Source organism: Jaculus jaculus, chromosome 2, assembly GCF_020740685.1.
Source record: "Jaculus jaculus isolate mJacJac1 chromosome 2, mJacJac1.mat.Y.cur, whole genome shotgun sequence".
NCBI classification, from domain to species: domain Eukaryota; kingdom Metazoa; phylum Chordata; class Mammalia; order Rodentia; family Dipodidae; genus Jaculus; species Jaculus jaculus.
In genome coordinates, this window is record NC_059103.1 from 192,005,142 (window position 1) to 192,026,088 (window position 20,947).

Here is a 20,947-nt window from a genome sequence, read left to right on the forward strand (position 1 = left end):
GGACACTTACTTAGTAAGACGTGAAGGATACAAATTTAGCCCTTCAAGTCCATCCAGTAGGACAGAGTATTGCGTTTTCTCCTCACCAACGAATTATAAATACAATTCCATGAGTGTTGGTTAGCCAGCTCAGCGTTAGAATCCGGGAGGTATACCAGCTCAGGCAAAGCTAAAACTCACATCAGGAAAAGCTTCAGAACATGATGTGCATACAAGGAGGCAGGAAATAAACCAACAGTCATTTCTGCCACACTAAGGGTATCACATGATGACTAGTTATAAGATTTCTCATAGAGAAATAACATAAATGAAACAAAATCACAACTCAAGAGGAAAAGACATTATTAGGAAGAATGATCCAATCCAGCTAAATCAGAGAATGAGCTATAAACACCAAGAACCTCCCTCTTCCTGGGTCACTATTCCAGCCAGAGTCAACACCCTATGTTTCCTCTCTATCTAAAACTGGGGTTGGAAAACTAAGGCCTAAGGCTAAAGGCCTCTGTGTAAGCTGTTTTGTTATAGCCTAGGGGCTAAGAATGGTTTTATATCACTAAACATTAAAGAGAACAATTTCATAAGGCATACATGAATTACATGAAATCCAGTCAGGCTCATCCATTTACATACTATCTGTGTCTGCATTCATACTACAATGAAAAAACATGAACAGTTGCAAAGCTTAATGTTTACCTCTAGCTCCTATAAGCAAAGTCTGTCAAAAAAAAAAAAGGGTTCAAAAATCCTTGCTTATGGGGGAAGGGCTTAGCCTTCATAGAAATAACAGCAACATTGACATTAAATGTTTAAAATCCCAATTTGAACTCTATATGAGTTTTTAAAATGGTGCCTCATCTCCATGTGTTACAAAGGTAGTAGCTGCATAAAGCACAAAATGTTAATGAACTATATACATGAATATATTTGTTCAGTCTAGTCACTGCCTTTTTTAAGCACAAGTGCCCTCAGAATCAAGAATCTTAAATTCTTGAGTCATGTAAGACCTGGAACAAGCCATTCACCACTTTAATGAGACATTGCATATAAAATCACTGTGTGTATGTTTCAAAAGGACTGTAGAGACGTATGCCATTTGTATAAAGTAGGAACCCTTACATCTTTATATTACTTAAGAGAACCCAAATGTTTATGGTAATTATTGTCACATCTAATTGGTTCAATTGAATCACTATATGGAACACAAGGTTAATTACATACAGAAAATAATCTCTTATCGCCTAACCAAACTAAAATATAATGTACCTGGAAACATCACAGTATCCCTGGTCATTCTAAAGTCTCTCTCACTGTTCTTAAAAGTTAAACTCTTTCTTTGCAATCTAAATAACAATTTCTGAAAATAAGTGTTCTACCCATCCCCCTTCAAATTCTAAGATCCTAGTCTAAAGTGTGAAGTCTCTATGCTTCATTCTTATCTTACTTAAAGGTCTTTCCTTTCAGGCTAGCTGAGGGATCCCTTCTACTTCTCATTTCTCTTCAAAGTGCATTGAAAACGAACACAGCAGGAGAAAACCTTCATTTGCTCTGGTTACCTTCCTGGAGGAAACAGGTTGAAAATGAATCAAAGCCCCTTCTGTTGCTACTGGATTGACCCCTTTCCTGTTTATCAGGTTAACTCTTTCTTAACCTTGACCCTTCATCTTAACCTTCATTGAAATTCTTCTTAACCTTGACCCTTCGTCTTAACCTTGACCCAATGAGACCATTTCTAAAGTATGTGGAATTTGCTCTTTGCCCTTGCGACAGCTTAGCCATACAGTCAATGGAGATTCTGTTCTGCATTCCCAACCATTTCTCTAATGAAAGAGGGTAAGGCACTGAGCAAAAACAAAACAAAGCAATAGACAGAATAGCTTCACAAATAGTTAACGATTAAGAAACACCAGATGGTGCTGCTATCCCTGAACCACTGGAATCAGCGGAGTAGAGTCCATTGAGACCTAGCAAGCACAAGGCTGAGCTCAGCCTCCAGACTCCTTAACTCCACCACCACTCCCAAAAAAAGAGAGAGAGAAAGAAGAAGGGAGGAAAGGCACTAAAAAGGAATAGCATTCATGTATAAGAAGGGTTGCGCCTCCCAAGCTAAGCAGAAAATACAAAATTATAAAATCTAGAAATATTAGAGCAATAAAACTCCTTTGAAACGAACATGCAAAACTATTCCAAAAATGCACTCAAAACAATAATGATTCTGGGAAAACGAGTGGTAACCTGGAAAATGTCCTCTAAGTGTAATTTAATTTACAGTGCAGGATCTCAGATCCAGCCACCAGAAGAACTCGACATTACAGACACCTAAGCTACTCAGCGCTTCTCTGTCACTTTTCTTAAGAGGAAGTAGGAAGATAGAAATCTTCCTTGTTATAATGTCTACCTTCAGTCAAATTAAAATCACTGCTAAGCATTTTAAGTAAGATGAAGGCAGTCATGGGTAGTCCTCCTTGTCTGTATTGGAAAGCTTGGATGTGAGTACAAGTTATAGAAGTGGTGAAGTGAAGGTGGCAAGCCAGCTGGGAAAGGGAAAACCAAACGCTTGCACCTTCACGATTTAGCCTTGTGACACTCTTATTGCAAATGTTTGGAATTTTTATAGTGAAAAAGGAAACCAGAGCTGGGCCTGGGTGCAGTACAGTACACCTGTCATCCTAGTGTTGGGGAGATCAAGGCAGAAGCATCATGAGTTTCAGACCAAAACAGAAGGGAATACAAGAAAGTCAAATGTGGTGGCCTTTAAACTAGAGATTCTCTTCAAGAACTTGACTTCAGAGAACAGGACAGAGTAAGAGTGTAAATAGAAACTCCATAATAAGTGGTCTTTGAAAATTCAGAGAAGCTAGTTGTTTTATCCTGATTTCCCTCAAGCAGAGCTTTAATATTTTGCCAGAAATAAAAGGCCAGGGATGCGAAGATGGTACTGGGGTGAGTCCTGATCTAGGAGGGTTCTTAGGATCTTGTGTCCTCAGCTCAGCTGGAGGCAGGTCCCTAACAAATGACAATAGAGCTGGGTCCACAGTTCAGGCTTCCTCATTCCTGTTTCACTTCACAGTCTTGGCCTACAAAAGCAGGGATGTAAAATCAACGATGCCCTCAACACTGGTCTTCAGAATATTTCAGTTGTTAAGGCTTCCCACACAGAGCATGACCTGGAAAAACATTACCACCTGTTGGCCAGGATTGGGAGTTATGTTCTAGAAGTTTGTCATGAGTACTGAAGAAATGACTGCTGAAAAATTGTTCCTAGTATAATATAGGGTTAGGCTTTACAAAACCTTTCTCTATGGATCAATCCATAGTCTTGTTTTATTTGTGCCTCTGCTGAAATGTGTCTTAATTAATATACATTGCTGATTCATTAACATTGAATTTATGCCCAATTATTTATGCTAGAAGGAGTTTCACCCCCATAGGACATGATAGATCTCATGTGCTTAGAAACTTTAGACAAAACTGCTGCAATTGAGAACCAACTTAGACAGGTACAATACCAATGAAAGTGTAAGAGCGTGGAGCACATGGTGTTAAAAAGCCCCCATGGAAGCCGGGCGTGGTGGCGCACGTCTTTAATCCCAGCACTCAGGAGGCAGAGGTAGGAGGATTGCCATGAGTTCAAGGCCACCCTGAGATGACAGAGTTAATTCCAGATCAGCCTGGACCAAAGTGAGATCCTACCTCAAAAAAACAAACAAACAAAAAAAAGCCCCCACGGATAATAATTCATTGTATAAAAGCCAAAGCAAGGAGGCAAGATGTCACCTTGTTTGACCCCAGCTGGAGCAGGTGCATTGACTGACTCAATTTTTTTGGCACTGTGTCTGTGTTTGTAAGTGACCACCAAAGCATATACTAAATTGAGGGTTAAAAGTAAATTTCAATGAACAGACAAATGTGCAAATAGAAAATCCTTGAGTAATACAAATCAACCTTTGTATTATGATTTATAGCCTCATACTTCCCCACCCAAAGGATATTCTGCCCAGGGATGTCTACCCGGTGAACTCAATGATAGAATTGCTTCTTATGCTTTTCCTGGGCAGAAAATGTTCCTGTCTCAAAATCCTTGACACACATCACAGGATCTTGGGTGTTTTTTCTGTTTGTCTTATAGAGTAGTATCCAAATTAAGTTACAATTTGCATATTCAAAGATAAAGAATACATGAATAAGACCATTATGTAATCTAGATATCAAAGTATGTTTTACCTTTTCATAATGTCATATATAAATTCTATGAAAAAAGTCAATATAAATTCACATTTTAAAAATAAAGACTATATATTAGAGAGTATGCATTGATCATGTATTTCTTGCAGATAATTTGAATTTTGCTCTTTGTGCTTTTTTAATGTGCTTAAGCATAACACTATAAAATGATTTACCCAAATAAATAAAAGGTTGACCTAAGAACTATTTGGGAAAGGTAAAGAAGACCTTTGCCCTTCCTGGAAGCTGTAAGGAATCAGGTCAGAATCTGTCCTTTCTTGACAAAGTTTCTCTAAATAAATAAATTAGGAAAGAATGTTTGAAATCTTCCATTAGATTTTTAAAATTTTTAACAAACTTTTTATTATCTATTCTCATTATACTTTTTTCCCCTCTGTTTTCTGAACCTGATCATTTTCTGAGAGGAGCCACCAATACCTCAGATAATTTGTTGCTCTTCTGTTTTTGTTCTGGACTAGGACTTTGTCAATATTGTAGCCCAAGGTTAGATATTTAAATGACTAGAGTTGGGGACAATAGTCAATAGAGACTGCAGATGGCAGGAGGAAGGGAGAGAGAGAGAGAGAGAAAGAGAGAGAGAGAGAGAGAGAGAGAATTGGGAATTAATACCCTCCTTCCCGAGCAGAGGAGAGAAAGCAGGTCTATAGGTCCATGGAGGAAGCAGAGCCATACCCCAGAAGTCAGGCTGGGTGCTATTGGAACAGGATACACACAGAGTTCAGTGTACTTAGAACCAATGCTGTTGGTTTTCTCCTTCATATGAGGCATGGTCATCTGTTAGTAGTTAACAGGGAGGAGTTTGGACAGGGTGCTGGGAGCATGGTGAAAATATGAAATAATGGGTCATGAGAGCAATAAGACAGACATCCCAAATCTAATGAAAAGAGCACTGATGAGTCCTGTGGATCCAGATGTGACTGGAAATGGATCTTTTTGGTTCTAGCTGTCAAAGGTGACACAGTGTTCTCCAGCAAGTATGTAAACAGGCCATCAGTTTCCTACTTGGCCCTCCATTCTCTCTTGTATCTGCTTCCCCCTTTCTTTTAGGACCCTACACACCAAGTTCAATCTCCAGTGCTGCTCCCTGGACACCATCCTCACACTCCTGTCCCTTTGGTCTCGCTGTGTGGCCGTCACGGTTCCCAAAGTTTGGATCACTCAGAACAGAAGATGAGAATACTTAGTGTTTACTTTGAAGCTTGGGAAATGGTCTTTGTGACAGGTCAAGCTTGGTCACGTTGCCAGTGATTTGATGAGGATGGCACAGGAAGGTATGACGGACCAGTTTCATAATGCTAAATGATGTTTACCCTTGTTTGAGAGTTTGTGAGCGGGTGAGAGTCTCAAGAGACCTTAGGATCTCATGTCTAGCAGCTGCTGGGGTCAATCTTCTGGAAGCTTCAGCCTAGAGGAAGGGACCTTCTCCAGCTTGCTTAGGGCTTGAGCAAAAAGCCTTCTCTAACCTTTCATATTGTGTATTACTTTTTCCTGGGCAGGCACAGTATAAAGTTGTCAAGGATACAAACAAAATTCAAAACAAGAATGATGGAAGAAAGGGGTTGAGGAGGAATAAGTCAAGAAAAAGAAAGAACTCACACAAAGAAGTCTTAATTAGAACTGACTAATGTAGCTGGCGTTTTAACTAGAACTAAAGAAAATTGTCAAAACAGATGTCTTCTCATTTCAGGCACAATATGCCATCCTTTGTGCTCTGAAGTTTTCTGTCCGGCTTTCCTTTGAATATACCCATCCTACCGTCTCCTCATCTGCCCAGATTTGTACCATGTAAATACAGAGTCCTGAATAAGCAGACCCCACCTGACTGTGGAAGGTCTGCCAATAAAAAAATTAAGAGAAACTTGAGAGAAATGGGCTGCCAAATCTGCAGAAGTGAGATTAATATGCACATGGGTCTCAACACAACACTTTACAAGCCTCTGATATTAACTGACCCTGCAGGTACAAGTGACACTGTATTTTTACTAGAGTCTACTGGCATAAATTATATTCATAATAAAATCTTTCATTTTGGGATTTTTTTGTTGTTTGGAGTTAGGGTATCACTCTAGCCAAGCTAACCTGGCACTCACTCTGTAATCCCAGGCTGACCTAGAGCTCACAGCCATCCTCCTGCCTCTGCCTCCCCAGTGCTGGGATTACAGGCATGTATCACCATATCTGGCTAAAATTCTTTAATTTTATTGACAATACTATCAACAACTTTAGCTAAGCATTTACAATGAATTATTAAACATAATTATTTTAAAGTTCTAGAGAGAGAGAAATTGGTTTATTTTATCTGGTAAACTGAGATTCAGAGAGATTGACTTGCTCTGTCAGCAGCTAGTGATGCCTGGGATGAGAACTGTTAAATGACTGTGGAGCTATTGACCATTTCTATCTCATTACCCTGGCCCTGGGGCACATGACTTTGTAGCAATAAAGGATCCTGAAAACACTAGGATCTCACTTCAAATAGGAGAGGAGAAGTGCTCCAGAGGCTTTTTTTGTTTTGATTTTGTTTTTGTTCTTTTTCGAGGTAGGGGCTCCGCTACAGCCCAGGCTGACCTGAAATTCACTATGTACTCTCAGGCTGGCCTTGAACTCCCTCCTACCTTGGCTTCCCAAGTGCTGAGACTGGAGACATATACCACAACTCCTGACAGAAAGTGAGAGAGAGAACGGGCACCTCAGAGCCTCCAACTGTTGTGCATGAACTCTAGACACATGTGCCACTTTGTGCATCTGGCTTTACATGAGTACTGGGGAACTGAACCGAGGCCATTAGGCTCTGCTGGCAAGTGCTTTAACCTCTGAATAATCTCTCCATCCCCTCCAGTACCTTTCTTACACCATGTATATTTCTTCCTTCTTGACATCATGGTGACCAAAATTTAACTAAAGAATCTGCAGAAAATTCAAATGAGAAAACTCAGATTCTAAAGATGAAAGTCTGATGAGCCCTGGGAGAAGAGAGACCCTGTAGTGAACTACCAGGGAATTAAGGACAGCACAGCCTGCCTAATTTTCCTGCAAGCAAACAAACATCAGCCCAAACTCTTTCAAAGGTCAAGTTGCAATGGGTGAGGTAATGCTGTTTGGGGAGTGAAATAAACATTACTTTGGTTTTGCTCTAAGATTTTTTTTTTTTTTTGCATTTTCCTTTTCTTTCTGACTTTCATTCCCTAATTCCTTCCTCTTTTAAAACAGCGTCATTCTCACACTCCACGCCCCGCTTGCTAGTCTATGTGCAAACCATTTCATAGTCTTCCCTTCAGCCTGTACTCTCAAGACCCTTCTGTTTGGGCAGACACTATTTTCTTACTGAGCTAGAGATGTTTTTGAGTGTGGAAAATGAAGTTGAATTGAACTTGGCAGAACCAAGGGAATGGAGAAGAAGTAAGGGTGGAGGAGAAAAAGGATGGAAAGTTCTCCTATCAAAATAATCTTGATTTTTCACCAACTGCATGACATAAGTTAATTATTTTCATAGATATAGTCTGAACAGTTTATGAGATTTATTTTTCTGTCTTTTGAAAAGTGTGTTTTCAACAGCCACGCTGTTTTCAGATGCAATGAAAGGAGTACTGTGTTGAGAAAGGACAAGGATGGGCTATAGCATAAAACTAGAGAGCTACAAATGCGGCCTTATTTCAATGTATGTTTGCCCTGGCAGGCATCTGCAGACCTACCTGTACATAATCCACACTCCGTCCCAGGGCTCTGAAGGCTGTGTACATGACTTCTCTTTTTCCACCCCACTTTTGCATGATGCAAATACTTTTGTTAGACAAGACCAACTGGGTCACATGCTGGGAACTTTCTTTATGTGATTCCTCGGTCTCTCCCGGCCCCTTTTCGTGGAAGTTGTTCTTCCAGATGTAAGTGGCAGATTTGTCCCTGCCCATGACTTCACTGAAGATGTCCATCATATAGAGGTCATCATCTGAGTTCCCATCTATGACCATGACGACTTTAATCCCCGGGTAGGTTAGCCTTTTCACAGATTGCAAACATTTCCTTAAGTAGTCTGGATCTTCCTGATAGGCAGCGATGCAAAGAGCCACAGTTTTGTTCAATTTAATGGGGGTTTCAAGGGATTTCTTCATTTTCCGGTGTTCCAAAAAGGCAAACAGGCTTTGGATGATGAGGTGTGATGCTAAAAAGGCACCGTACAGTCCAAAAGAGAAATAGTAATTATCCGTTTGGATAAACTGGTAGCCAACAATATAAGCAGCTGTGATTCCAAGGAGGAGAGAGACTCCAAAAAGTGTGGTTCCAATTATTCTCAGGATGCATAGAAACCTCTCACAATGCATCTGAAATATAATCAAATAATGTCCTTGGTTAACAACTCTTGTTTCAGGCTTGCTATACACATGGTTTCATAGGTGGGAAGGAGCACTTATATACTAAACATTCAAGAATTAACAGTAAGTTTCTCAGCTAATTTGCTGCACTGACACCTCTTCGCTTATCGAAAAGTGAGGGTACCCAATACGCAAACCTGTTTCCGGAATCACATGAGAGGGCCGTGCTTGAGCATATCACAGCATATTGAACAACTACTTGGCTGCACTATTTGCAGTGTATTAGGTCCTCGATCTAAGACTGCTTTCTGTGTTACAGGCAGGCATGGAACCAAAATTCCCTATAGCATACAGCAATGTTCCTTCCTATACCAACACTTTCTTCAGCCTCATACTGATGAGCCTTTCCACACAGCTGGTTGAGACTGGAGATTAGAATGTCTGAATTCTATAACTGACTCATCAACTAAGTCTGTGACCTTGGGTGGATCACCTTACCTCTCTCTGGGCCTCAGTGGTTTTGTCTGTAGATGAGTTCGTCTTATAAAACCTGTGAAATGCTGGAGTTTACACTTGATTATATCCAATGCCTGTTCACTTTGAAAAATCATCCCCACTAGACATTCTGCATAAATATTTGTCAAAGCCCCTGTGGTTCTAAATCATGCTCCTATTGTCTGTCTCTTCTGTAAACCTTCCCCAACAGACCATTAGATCCTGGGGATCAAGAAATGTACTGGAACCTAGAACACAATAAATGTTTGTACAATAACGAAGACATTAAAAAAGTAACATCAGGCTTAATTTCAACAGGCAGATATCCATTCTATTACAGAGCAGAGTATATTAGATCTTAAACCTCTTTCAGCTCTTAGTAATAGTTTTTACTCACCTCTAAATTCTGTTACAGTTTTAAGTAACTTAAGGATAGAAGAGCCTTTTTTTTTGTATTTCCTAAAGCATTTTCAATACTTAGCATCTAAATATTGTTTTGTAATTTTGTATTTGTTTTTCCCCTTAAAGTTTTATTTTTATTCTTCATAAGGGTGACCTACAATAAGGGATATGTGGGCATAAGTGCAATGTTCCCTATCTTCAGTCCATCACATAAACATTGAGAATTTGTCCTATTGCATATCATCACACTTTCTATTTTCCTTTAATATAACTAAATTTTGAAAACAATAAATTTACTTTAAATGAAATCTTGGACTAGGCAATTATCTTCACCAAAACTCTACCTTAATATGCTTTGTGTGTAGTTTCCACATCAAAACTTAAAATCCCCATAGAATGCAACATCATCTTAGCCACTAACAGCTGCATGGCCATCCCCTGGCACAGATCTAGAAAAATACCACTGATGGACTCATATTCCATTGTCTTTAATCATACACTGAGGTGGTACTGTGTGGGTACACACTGCACTTTGGGGAAATGTGGTGCTTTTTGCACAATCATGTTATCTCCCTGAGCACAGAAGACAGGGCGGGGCTATGAAATGCTGACATTTGGAAATTCAAGGTGTGCTTTTTCTAATAGAAGAGAGATGGTGGTTTTAAAAGAAGGTAAACCAGGCTGGAAAGGTGGCTTAGTGGCTAAGATGCTGGCCAGTGAAGCCTAAGGGCCTAGGTTTGATTCCCCAGAACACACATGGTGGCACATGCATCTGGAGTTCATTTGCAGTGGCTGGAGGCCCTGGTGCACCTATTCTCATTCTCTCTCTCTCTCTCTCTCCCCCCCTCTCTCTCGCTCGCTCTCTCCTCTTTCTCTCACTTTCTCTAATAAATAAAACAAAATACAAAACTCCTCCAGTTTCTTTCTCCATCCTCCAGTTTGGAACACATGTCAGCATGGTTGTAGGAGTTCAAAGAGCTCCCAAATGAGGAAGGAGGTTGGTTAGTGCATAGCCATAGGGAATGCAGTCACTCGCCAATCAAGAAAACTACATGGGGAGTCTGATGTCATCAAGAAATGATTTCTGGGTTCTTGTTTGTACTTTTACTTACCACTATATATTTCAAGGTTCTGTTACCCCTAACTAGCCTAATTAAGGTAATGCACAGTAACCCAGAGGCCAAGATGCTTAGCTTCCTAGCTTGGAGACATCACTTTCCTTTGTTAAACGGAAGTGGTCATACCAGTCAGGTATGACTTCAGAGTACTGTCCTGAGTCACACAATGAAATAGTTGGCCAAGGTGTTTCTCAAAGCCAGAGACATGGGTTGGGGAAATAACTAGGTTTGTAAAGTCCTTGCCTTGCAAGCATGAGGACCTGGGTTTGATACCCAGTATCCACATAAAAATACAGGCCTGGTGACAGCATTCCTAAGGAACAACACCTGAGGTTGTCATCTGGCATCCACAGGCACACACACACACACACACACACACACACACACACACACAGGCATGCATGCACTCTCAGACTCACACCCACTCAAACATACATGTGCACATATCTATACACTCCAAAAAATAAAATAAAATAAAACCCAAAAGCACAATGTTGCTTCAATGATCAGTTTGCAAGAAAGCTCAAAAACAGATAAAATATAAATTTGCATCCCATTATTAGCACATATAGAGGACACACGGTTGATTCTTCTGGAAAAGAGCAAGCCACTGATTGTTCAGTGAAAGGCCAGCAAGTACAGCATATCTTGTTAATTAGCACAGCTGACAGGATTCTGCACATTCCCAGAGGGTACATTAACCAATGCCTAAAGGTGCTCCAAGCACCAGACTTGGCATTTGTCATTTCCAAGACATGAGTCATTCTCACAAGAGTGAAAAATTTCAAAGGGACTAAACCACTTGCCAGGGCGAAGCTTAAGTGTGTGTTTAGCTTGTGTTTAAGATCACCATCACCAGCAACAGACTAGCCCACCATTCTGTTCCGTTATTCACATTTTCCCTGCTTTTATCAGCACACGTGGACAGAGAAAGGGGTCACATAGCATCTGCTGGCCACAGCTCAAGTGGGAACACCCGCTTACATCATAGGAGTCTACAGAATGTCCTTTTGAAGCCTGGGAAAGTTGCTAGCAAACTGTAACGACGTGGCTAGAATTTAACCTTTATATTTCTTCTACAGCTCAGTGTTGCCTGGTGAGACACAGAGCATCTCAGAGCAGGCCAAAGGGCAAAACAGGCACATTTTAGAGCCAGCTCTGCTGAACAGACACATTGATCTCAGGGAATGAGACACAGGATGTGCTTTTAAAAAATCCCCTAGGCAATTTCATAGATATGGGCACCATATGTGTAAGACTTTCTGAGAAAATCCCTAATTCAAATGATTTTTTATGCTGTTTTATAAGCAAGATTTTCCACTGAAAGAAGAATAGGTCTCCGTGTGTTTTATGTTCAATTAGAGAATCAGGGTTAGTTCAATGCTAGATCCTAGGAGGAATGATTTAGAAATCTATATTGCAGAAATATTTAAACATACAGCTTGGAAAGATTTTGCCCAGCATCATATTTTGGCCTTTTGATTTTCACATTGCTAGTGGACTTGATCCTAATTATTTCAATAGCTCTAGTGTCCACAGAATTCTAAGCTGATACAAAATGTCAATGAATGGCTGAATATGGTAAGCTCCACCAAGTCAGTGGATGTTACATACAGATAACACTTTATACAGTCTGTTTTCATTAATGTCTCTCAAGAACACAGAACACATTTATATCCGGAATTCATAACTATAAGTTGAATGAAAAAAATATCATCACCATCCTTGTTATGATGGCAGTACATCACTTATTAAATTTACTTATTTATTTATTTATTTATTTATTATTTGACAGAGAAAGAGGGCAAGAGAGAGAGAGATAATGGGCATGCCAGGGCCTCCAGCTGCTGGAAAGGAGCTCCAGACATGTGTGTCCCCCTGTGCATCTGGGCTAATGTGGGTCCTGGGCAATCGAACCTGGGTCCTTTGGCTTTGTAGGCAAAAGCCTTAACCACTAAGCAATCTCTCCAACCCACATATTAGATTTTTGGCAGTAGATTCTTTTTTTTTTTTATTTTGTAGCATGATCTTATTTGATCTTAATGGCTCTATGTGTAAAACAAACTGTTCATCTCATGTCATAGCATATACACATGACCAGAAAATGAAAATAATGAATATTAAAGTAACTAGTTCAAATTATAAATTAGGAGTGGAACGTGTGCAGGGGCCTAGGGCCAGGTGATTAAGAATTTCCAATAAATATTTGATGAACAAACTTGAATCCTCATGACCAGACAGGCAGCATTTTTTACTTCTGAATAAAATATAAAGTTGTATGAGGAAAGATGGGAAGAAGTTTTGAAACTTATGCCTGGTTAAAAAAAATAGTAGAAAATGAATACTCACTCACTACAGGACAGACACCAGGACAAACAACGCTAAGAGACTCCTGGGTGTGTGTACTTTCCCACAGGAGTGCAGCCTAAAGGGACAGAGAATGGGGTTGTTTCCAAAGAGGCTGCTGGTCCCATCTATGCAACCACGATTCTCCTCCTAACGCCAGCAGCTGGACTTCTGTCTCACCATAAGAAAGGCCCTACTGTTTCTATTGCCTCCACCTGTGCGCCAGACATAAAGCCTTGCTGTTAACTCATATACCCCACATGGGACTCTGGGCCACTGGGCATCTGAGCCTGTTCCTCCTCCTCGACCTTTTCATATTACAACATAGTGAACTGTAGGATGAAGAGAAGATTAGCTGCTCTCACCACCCGATGCCATGATAAGAACTGAGTTCCCATAGACCCTATCCTGCTGACTTCCACTTTTGATCTGGGGCAAGGTGAAGTGTAGATTTGTTTCACAAGCATATGAGAGCAGCTCCTGAGATAAGCTCGGATGACTCCCAATATCTACAGTGAATGGCTATGAAGTGTCCCTGACTAGCTCTAGAGGAGCTTGGGATAATAAAGATAGAAAATGCACATGCTCCCCAAGAGCCCTTACAGCAATTGCCACTTGCAATCCCAACCATTTTATGTATTAAGAGGTAAAATTTGGGGTATGGATTACCAGAAATTCATCTTCTATGCACCATAAATATATCCATCACAGTCTCGTGTTGTCCATTAATCTGCACATGGTTTTATATTTTGGTTCTAATAACCTATGGTTGTGTGGACATGAGTGTTTTCTCTTCAACTAGAGAAAATATGTGGCATTAGCCAAATGAACCAATGTTTTGAAATCAGATACACCTCTGTCCAAATCCCACCTTTGGTGTTCTAGAGAATCTGACCTGGGGAACCAGAGTGGGTTGGGATAGGATCCCAATTCTTCCTTTCAGTGGTCAGATCATCTGGATATCTGGTACATAATATTTGGAATTCTGGGTTTCACAAATGGGTTCACAGAACAGATTATGAGATTAAAAGAAGGAACCCAGACCAGATAGATGACTTAGTGGTGAAGGTGCCTTCAGGCAAAGACAATGGACTCAGGTTAGATTCCCCAGTATTCACACAACTGCAGATGCACAAGGTGGTGCATGCATCTGATTCATTTGCTGTGGCTAGAGGCCCTATCCCACCCATTCTCTATTTGTATCTCTCACTCAAATAAGTAGATAAATAAATAAATAAAATATTTAAAAGGAGGAACCCATTTAAACACCTAAAAAGATATAATCAATGTTTGAATGTTGTGATGTTTCCTTCCAATTACACCCCAACCACCTTGGCTCCTTTTCTCTTTATCCTGTCATTTCTTAATTTACAGGTAATAAATGTAGCATGATAAAAGGCTTAGGGCAACTAGGATTGAAACAAATGAACTAGGTCCGATCTCTACCTCAGAGGAGCTATCTGACTATAGACAAACACTTCAAGTTTCTATGAATAGGTCTTGTGACCTTGGACCATTCATTTACTATCTTCAAACTTTAAATTTTTAGCAGCAGTGCTGAGATTCATTAATTTGAGTATCAGGAATGAATATGGGTTACATGGCATGGCCCACTTATTTATCTGCTGAGAGTAGAAAGAATATTTTTTTAAAATTTTATTTATTTATTTGAGAGTGACAGACACAGAGAGAAAGACAGATAGAGGGAGAGAGAGAGAATGGGTGTGCCAGGGCTTCCAGCCTCTGCAAACGAACTCCAGACGCGTGCGCCCCCTTGTGCATCTGGCTAACGTGGGACCTGGGGAACTGAGCCTTGAACCGGGGCCCTTAGGCTTCACAGGCAAGCGCTTAACCGCTAAGCCATCTCTCCAGCCCTAGAAAGAATATTTTTATTGGTGTCCATCCACTCTTAAGACTTCATTTTCTCTTCTATGACTTGTAAACAATGCCATTTCCCCCAAAGATAGCATATACAAGACATAGTACTTGAAATATGGTATGCATTTGATGGTTGGTTGTTATAGTCATGATCACTGTTGATGCCAATATTTTAATCCAAATGAAGAGCAACAAGCTATGAAGTACACTTCTGCTTTTTCTCCTCCTTGTTATATTTTCAAATCCACTGACTTCAACTTGTAGCCAAGGAGTAATTGTACTAAGGCACGAAGTATGACAGAGACATCTAAGGGCCTTTCCTTAATGAAAAGCATCATTTCAGATCACTAAGTAGAACTGGTTCTGGAACAAAAAACACATTCTTCACTGATATGAATATGAATGTTTATATTTACCCCCATAGACCTTCAATCCACTATAGAATCACTAGCATTGGTGATACTGGTCTAGGCACTAGACACTAGAAAGGAGACTGGAAACTTGCTTCTTCACAATAAGAGATAATTATGGGGTAGTTATTCCTGCTAATAGTCATTTGGGATAGTGATCAACAAGTTAAAACATAATGGTTCCAAAATTTTGCTGTGTAACCAACCTACCTACTAGTATGTAAAAGTGACTGGCATGGGTCTCCAACAACATTCAAAGTTAGTTGATGTAAGTTGTGACCCGGCCATCACAAGATTTTAATGTGCAACAAAATTAGGTTTGACCACCACTGTGTTAAAGAATTCATGCCCTCATTAGCACAGATGTATACTGCATGTAGTCCTCATATACATTCTCTCTGCTACTGTTCCAAACTAGACATCTGAGATAGAGGTACCCCACTGAAACTTCTCAAGTCTTCATATTAGAGCATGTGAATCTCTGGGACACAGTGCATGAAGATTGCCCTTTCTCTGGGATTTCCCATTCTCTCTCTCTCTCTTTCTAAGTCCCTCCCTTCCTCCTCTCCCATTTCTCCCTCCTTCCTTGAAATCTGCCTTCTTTTTTTTTTTTCCCCCAAACCCAAGTAGTTATCCTAGCAAAGACCCTGGAGCCAAGCTGGCAAGGTTAGCATCTAAGCCTTTGAAAGCTTTTGTCACCCTGGGGGTTGCTCTATCCAAACCTTCAGGTTTCAGATTTCTTTCTCTGCCCCATCAATTTCAATCAAGTACTTCAAGGATGTCAGTCAGTCCTCCTAACTGCTAGTGGTTCCTGGACCTCACTATCCTACACTACATTCATGTGGCAGGGGTGGAGAATTACAATTTCTTAACATGAAATCTTCCTTCTGGGTGCACTTATACTTGCATCTTGGAAACTCATCTCTGTAAGTCACAATCATAGGTAGCTAAATGCAGTACAAATGTCAAGTCTCTGTGAAATCTCACTGCTAAATAACTAAGATATGTGTGGCAGGAATCTTATTGTTAAATAACTAAGATATGTGTGGCAGGAGGCTTTACAGACTGCTGTCTGAGGAGAGTGGATTAAAGCCAAGCTCGGGTCATGGAACTGAGTTTTCTGTACCAGGAGCTGACCTCTACTTCCCTGGCACAGCTGAAGCTGGCAGCTCTGTACTTGAAGGCACTTAAAGGAACACAGCTTGAGTACGCATGGGTGAAAAGGAGAGTTCAAGAAAAGGTTTATGCTTTAGTCTCTCCTCACATTAATTGATGGATTGCACCTCATGCAAGATCCAGGAAGTGAATAGGTAAAAAACTCCTCTTTATTTGTTCTAGGATTTAAGATGAAGTGGTACAGTGTGGAGTAATTATATAACTTTGCCAAGGGGGATCTCCACTTTAACCTTTAGACAAGGGCTTTTCCCACAGTATGAAACTTAGAAAATCATCATGGCACATGCCTAAAAATACAAGAATATAGACTAGGGAGATGGCACAGTGAGAAAGGTGCTTACTGAGCAAGTCTGAAACAACCAGGAGTTTTTGAATCTCTTGAACCCATGTAAATGCTGGGGGATGTGACAGCCCATAAGTAATCCCATCACTTGAGGGGATTTCCAGGGCAAGCTGGCTTACTAGACCAGCCAAAGCAGAGTTCTGGATTCTAGTGAGAGACTCTGCCTCAGTGCCTATGATAGAGAACAAAGGAAGACACCCAATGCCAATCTCTGTCCTCCACACATGTGCGTGCACACACACATGCAAATGCACCTGAGCAATGTGTACCCACACACATATAAACGTATGCACACCACGTGCATGCACATGCAAAAATAATTTCTAAAAAATTCAAGAAAAAAATCGTTAAAGAAATCTTATAGCCAGGTGTGGTGGTGTACACCCATTATATAAGCATATGGAAGGAGGGGGCTGGGTTACACAGGATTTGTTGAAAGAAAGAATGGAAGAAACAGGGAGGAGGGAGAAACCTTAATTGATAATGACACCACACGGAATTCAGCTTTGTGACACGACCTCCTATAGAACTAGCAAAAAACATCATCAACTTTCTTTCCCGTAAGGCTGGGTCATTTATGCATTTGCTGCTCAGGCCTGTTCTCTGGGACAGTCGCTGAGCATGGACCATGTCTACTTTGCCAAGGGTGATGTTCAGATTTGCTTCTGGTCACCAATTAGTTAAAATTGAATTTATATATGCTGCATATCTTTCTCTGGTGACATATGGATTCCATTGGAGGTACAGTTCACAGGTAATATGCATCGTTCAAAACACTTCTTTTTTCCTATTCATCTAATTCCAGTAATATATAAGAAATCAGAACAGTAAGATTAATATTGTAGTCACAAGGCTTAATCAGAAATAAGCATGTAGATTTATTAACCCCAGAATTGCCGAAGAATGCACAAACATGCCACGATATGTATTTATACTATTAAACTTTCATTGAAAATATCAGAGTTGGCTATTAGGAAAAGCTCTGGAGGAAGAGTGTGAGTGTTCAAAAGCCAGACCTATGACTTAAATCTTATCAACCCTCTAGAAAACATGTTATAAAAACTAACTTTGGGGGCTGGGGAGATGGCTCAGTGGTAAAAGGCACTTACTGTGGAAGTCTACCTTCCTGGGTTCAATTCCCAGCCACCCGTGTAAAGTCAGACAGACCTTTGTTTGCAACAGCAAACACACACACACACACACACACATAAATAAAGTTTGAAAAAACTATCAGTGGGTCAACTTGCACACACTGGAAACAAAACTTTTAGAGTTTTTTCAACCCAATTTTGTAAAATTTAAGATGATAACTGTTGATATTTTAACTTTAAAGTTTTTAAGTTGCAAACCTCACTTCCCAAGGGTCAGTGCATGCTATTAAAAACCTCATTCTGAAATCATATTTTGGTGTCATATGCCTTCGTTGCAGTGAGAGATCTCAGGCTAAGCTTTTGAAACCTACTAAGGGCTGAGACGCTGTCTTCCTTTGGGCTTTCTACAAAGCCTGTCTACTAACTCCCTCCTGAGTGGGTCTATATACTCCCTCTAGTTCGAGAGAAACCCTTCACGACCAATCAGAACCTCGGACTCTATTGCATCACACCCCCCCTCCCGGGCGTGACGTCAAAGGCAATCCCAGCCCAGCCACGAGGGTTGAGCAAAGCTGTTCGGTGCGGCCGTTAGAGACCCATTTGGCAGCTAGCGGTCTCTGGGGGCGGTGACCTGGGCGGGGACGCGCCGCCCGGCTCCGCCGGCTTCTCCGAAGCGGCACGCGGTACTAGAGAGGCCAGGTACTCAGTGCAGGCGGTCAGGGCATGGGGGAGGCTGGCGGAAACTGGCACCCACGGCTGTCAGGCCGGGTCTCCCAAGCCCTCCTCCCCAGACTCCACCTCTGGGCTCGCAGCCCCTTCACAACTGTAATGACGCTTTCACGGCTCCTGCCCGTGGACGGGAGGAAGCAGCGTCCCGGGCTCCCGCGGCTCTCGCCCGTACACAAGACCCTCCTTTCAGACCCGCCCTCCGGGTCCCAGGGACCGATTTCCAAGCCCTGGCTCACACTGGGCGGGAACCAGCGTGACGAATGCCGCCCAAGGTGTTGATTATCCATCCCGACGCGGCCTCTGGCTCCCCTCCCACCTCCACCCAGGCTCCCCGCGGGCCCCTCACCCTAACCCGGGCCAGGGAGCTCAAGCCTGAGTCCCGGAGTCCCCCATCCGGCGGTGCCCCCAGCTGCAGCGGAGGGAACAAGCGCCAGCGTGCTCGGTGCCACGTCGGATTTGGCTCCCGGGACGACGCAGCTGCAGGAGCGCAGCGCGCGGTCTCCGCGCACGCCTGGCCCAGGGATGCTGGCGCGCCCCGCCGCGAGCGCCTCCACCGGGACCCCGCGCCTCTGTAAGGCTTCCGAGTTCCGACAGACCCAGCTTGACACTTTAGTGGGGTTTGGAAAGTGCAAAGGAGGGGAGGCCCAGAAACAAGGGGGAGGGGGCAGGGGGAGTGGCCGAATGGCACGGCCGGTAGCCGGCGGGAGAGGTGGCGCAGGACCCTACTTCTCTGGGGTCTCAGATCCACCGAGCTGGAGCCCGGATCGCTTAACCCTTTCATTGCAAGCAAAAAGCCAACTCCTTCCTTCAAAGTAAAACGCGCAGGACTGTGCCAGGGTTCTTTCCTACCCACACAGAGTGTGCGGATGAAAAAAATAAAAGGCGAAGGAGTGGGAAGGTGAGGGCAGTGAGGAATGCATTTTCCTTGCACAGTGGAAATTCTTGTTTCTTGACTCTGAGCCCCTCTGAGGCGGTGGAATATGCAGAATGGAAAAGTACATCCAGGGAGGAAACGACTTGCCCCAGCCAGGCAAGTAACCTGTGCATCCAGAGAGAGGATCCCTGGTGAGAGCGCAGAGGTGACAAAAGACCGGGCGCGGAGAGGTTGCTTGGAAAGGGAAATAGTCTCTGATGTTCAGCCGACTGAGGAAAAAGAATATCTCAGCCCTCGAACGTTTCTATAGAAGCTGAGCTTTTAACAAGAAAAATCTATGTGGATATTTCCTTCCTGCCCCTCACTTACTTGAGGACGTTCATAGTGTACGCAAACGCGCCTGGGTAACATACCTTGTTCAGCTCTCGGTCATAAAGTCGTCCTCAGCCTGTCTGTGTGGTCCCGGAGGGTCGGTAGAAGGCAGTTTCCAAAATTGAGGTAATAAGAGATCAGATGAATTTGAGACGACCGGCCAAAAAAAATAAGAAATTTAAAAACAACATTTAAAAAAGGATGGGGGAGACTTTAATGCCGGGTTCTCCCTTCTTTTAGAAAAAAAAAAAACCAATATTCTTTTTATTATTTTTGTTGTGCTTCAGTTTCCTAATTCTTTATTTTTAAAAAACCTGTGCTTAAAAAATAAATTAACTTTTTGTTCTTTTTTTTTTTTTTCTTTTTGCTATTTCCTCCGATCCCCCTCCCTCCGATATGTCTCTTTCTCTCCCTCGCATCAACCAACAAAGCCCGGTGAAGCCTCGGTCGAACCCAGGAAGCGCAGAGTGGAGAGAGGGGCTTTGGCGAGAGCTGGTTCAAGTCCCCGGTTCAATGGGCTGCTCGAAGCCAGGACTAGGTAATTCTTTCCAGACTTCTCCTTCCGCGCTGTTGCTGCCTTTCTGCCTCCTCCAACTTAAGGGGGTCTTAACAAGCCAGCCGGTGGGTGTTTTAATAGGGCGGAGGAGGGAGTGGGGGTGAGGGGAGTGGAGGAGGGAGGTGTGGACTGGGGGAACCCGGAGGGGAGGGACGGGGCGGGCGGGAGGCGGGGAGGAGTGGAGGGAGAGGGAGAAATTGGCCATTCAAAGTCCTCCCAGGGCTCCTGGCCCGCTCGAAACTCCAATGAATTCAATTAACTTTGATTGCTAAGGTGTGCAAAGAAACGCGGTGCGCACCAGCGGGCCGCCTCCGGGCTCCCCGGCCTCCGAGGAGCCCCGCTTCGCAGGCATCGCCGAAACCCCACCAGAGTTAAAGGACGCCCAGGACGCGACGGGCTCCCCGCGGCGTCCAAGTCGTTTGTTTTATAGTTTAACGGTGCCCTTGAGCGAAGTCACTGCGCCGGGATGGGGACCGTCAGTGTGCGTGTGCGTGTGCGTGCGTGTGTGTGTGTGTGTGTGTGTGCGCGCGTGTGCGTGTGTGTGTGTGTCACCCAGAGCCTTCGGAAACCTCCCGGGACTCTGGAAAGTCGGCGGCTGCTCGGCC

The 20,947-nt window shown here is 42.5% G+C and overlaps 1 protein-coding gene across 1 annotated transcript in view; it reads right to left on the minus strand.

Annotated features, from left to right (window-relative positions):
• Window positions 1–20,040, minus strand: part of Has2 (hyaluronan synthase 2) — a 31,095-nt gene extending 11,055 nt beyond the window's left edge. The window contains exons 1-2 of the mRNA XM_004661363.2: window positions 19,828–20,040; window positions 7,935–8,561 (exon numbers count right to left, since the gene is read on the minus strand). Coding sequence (XP_004661420.1) covers window positions 7,935–8,561 — 627 coding nt within the window. The 5' untranslated portion in view covers window positions 19,828–20,040. The remainder of the gene's footprint in view (window positions 1–7,934; window positions 8,562–19,827) is intronic.
• Between the last annotated feature and the right edge of the window lie 907 nt (window positions 20,041–20,947).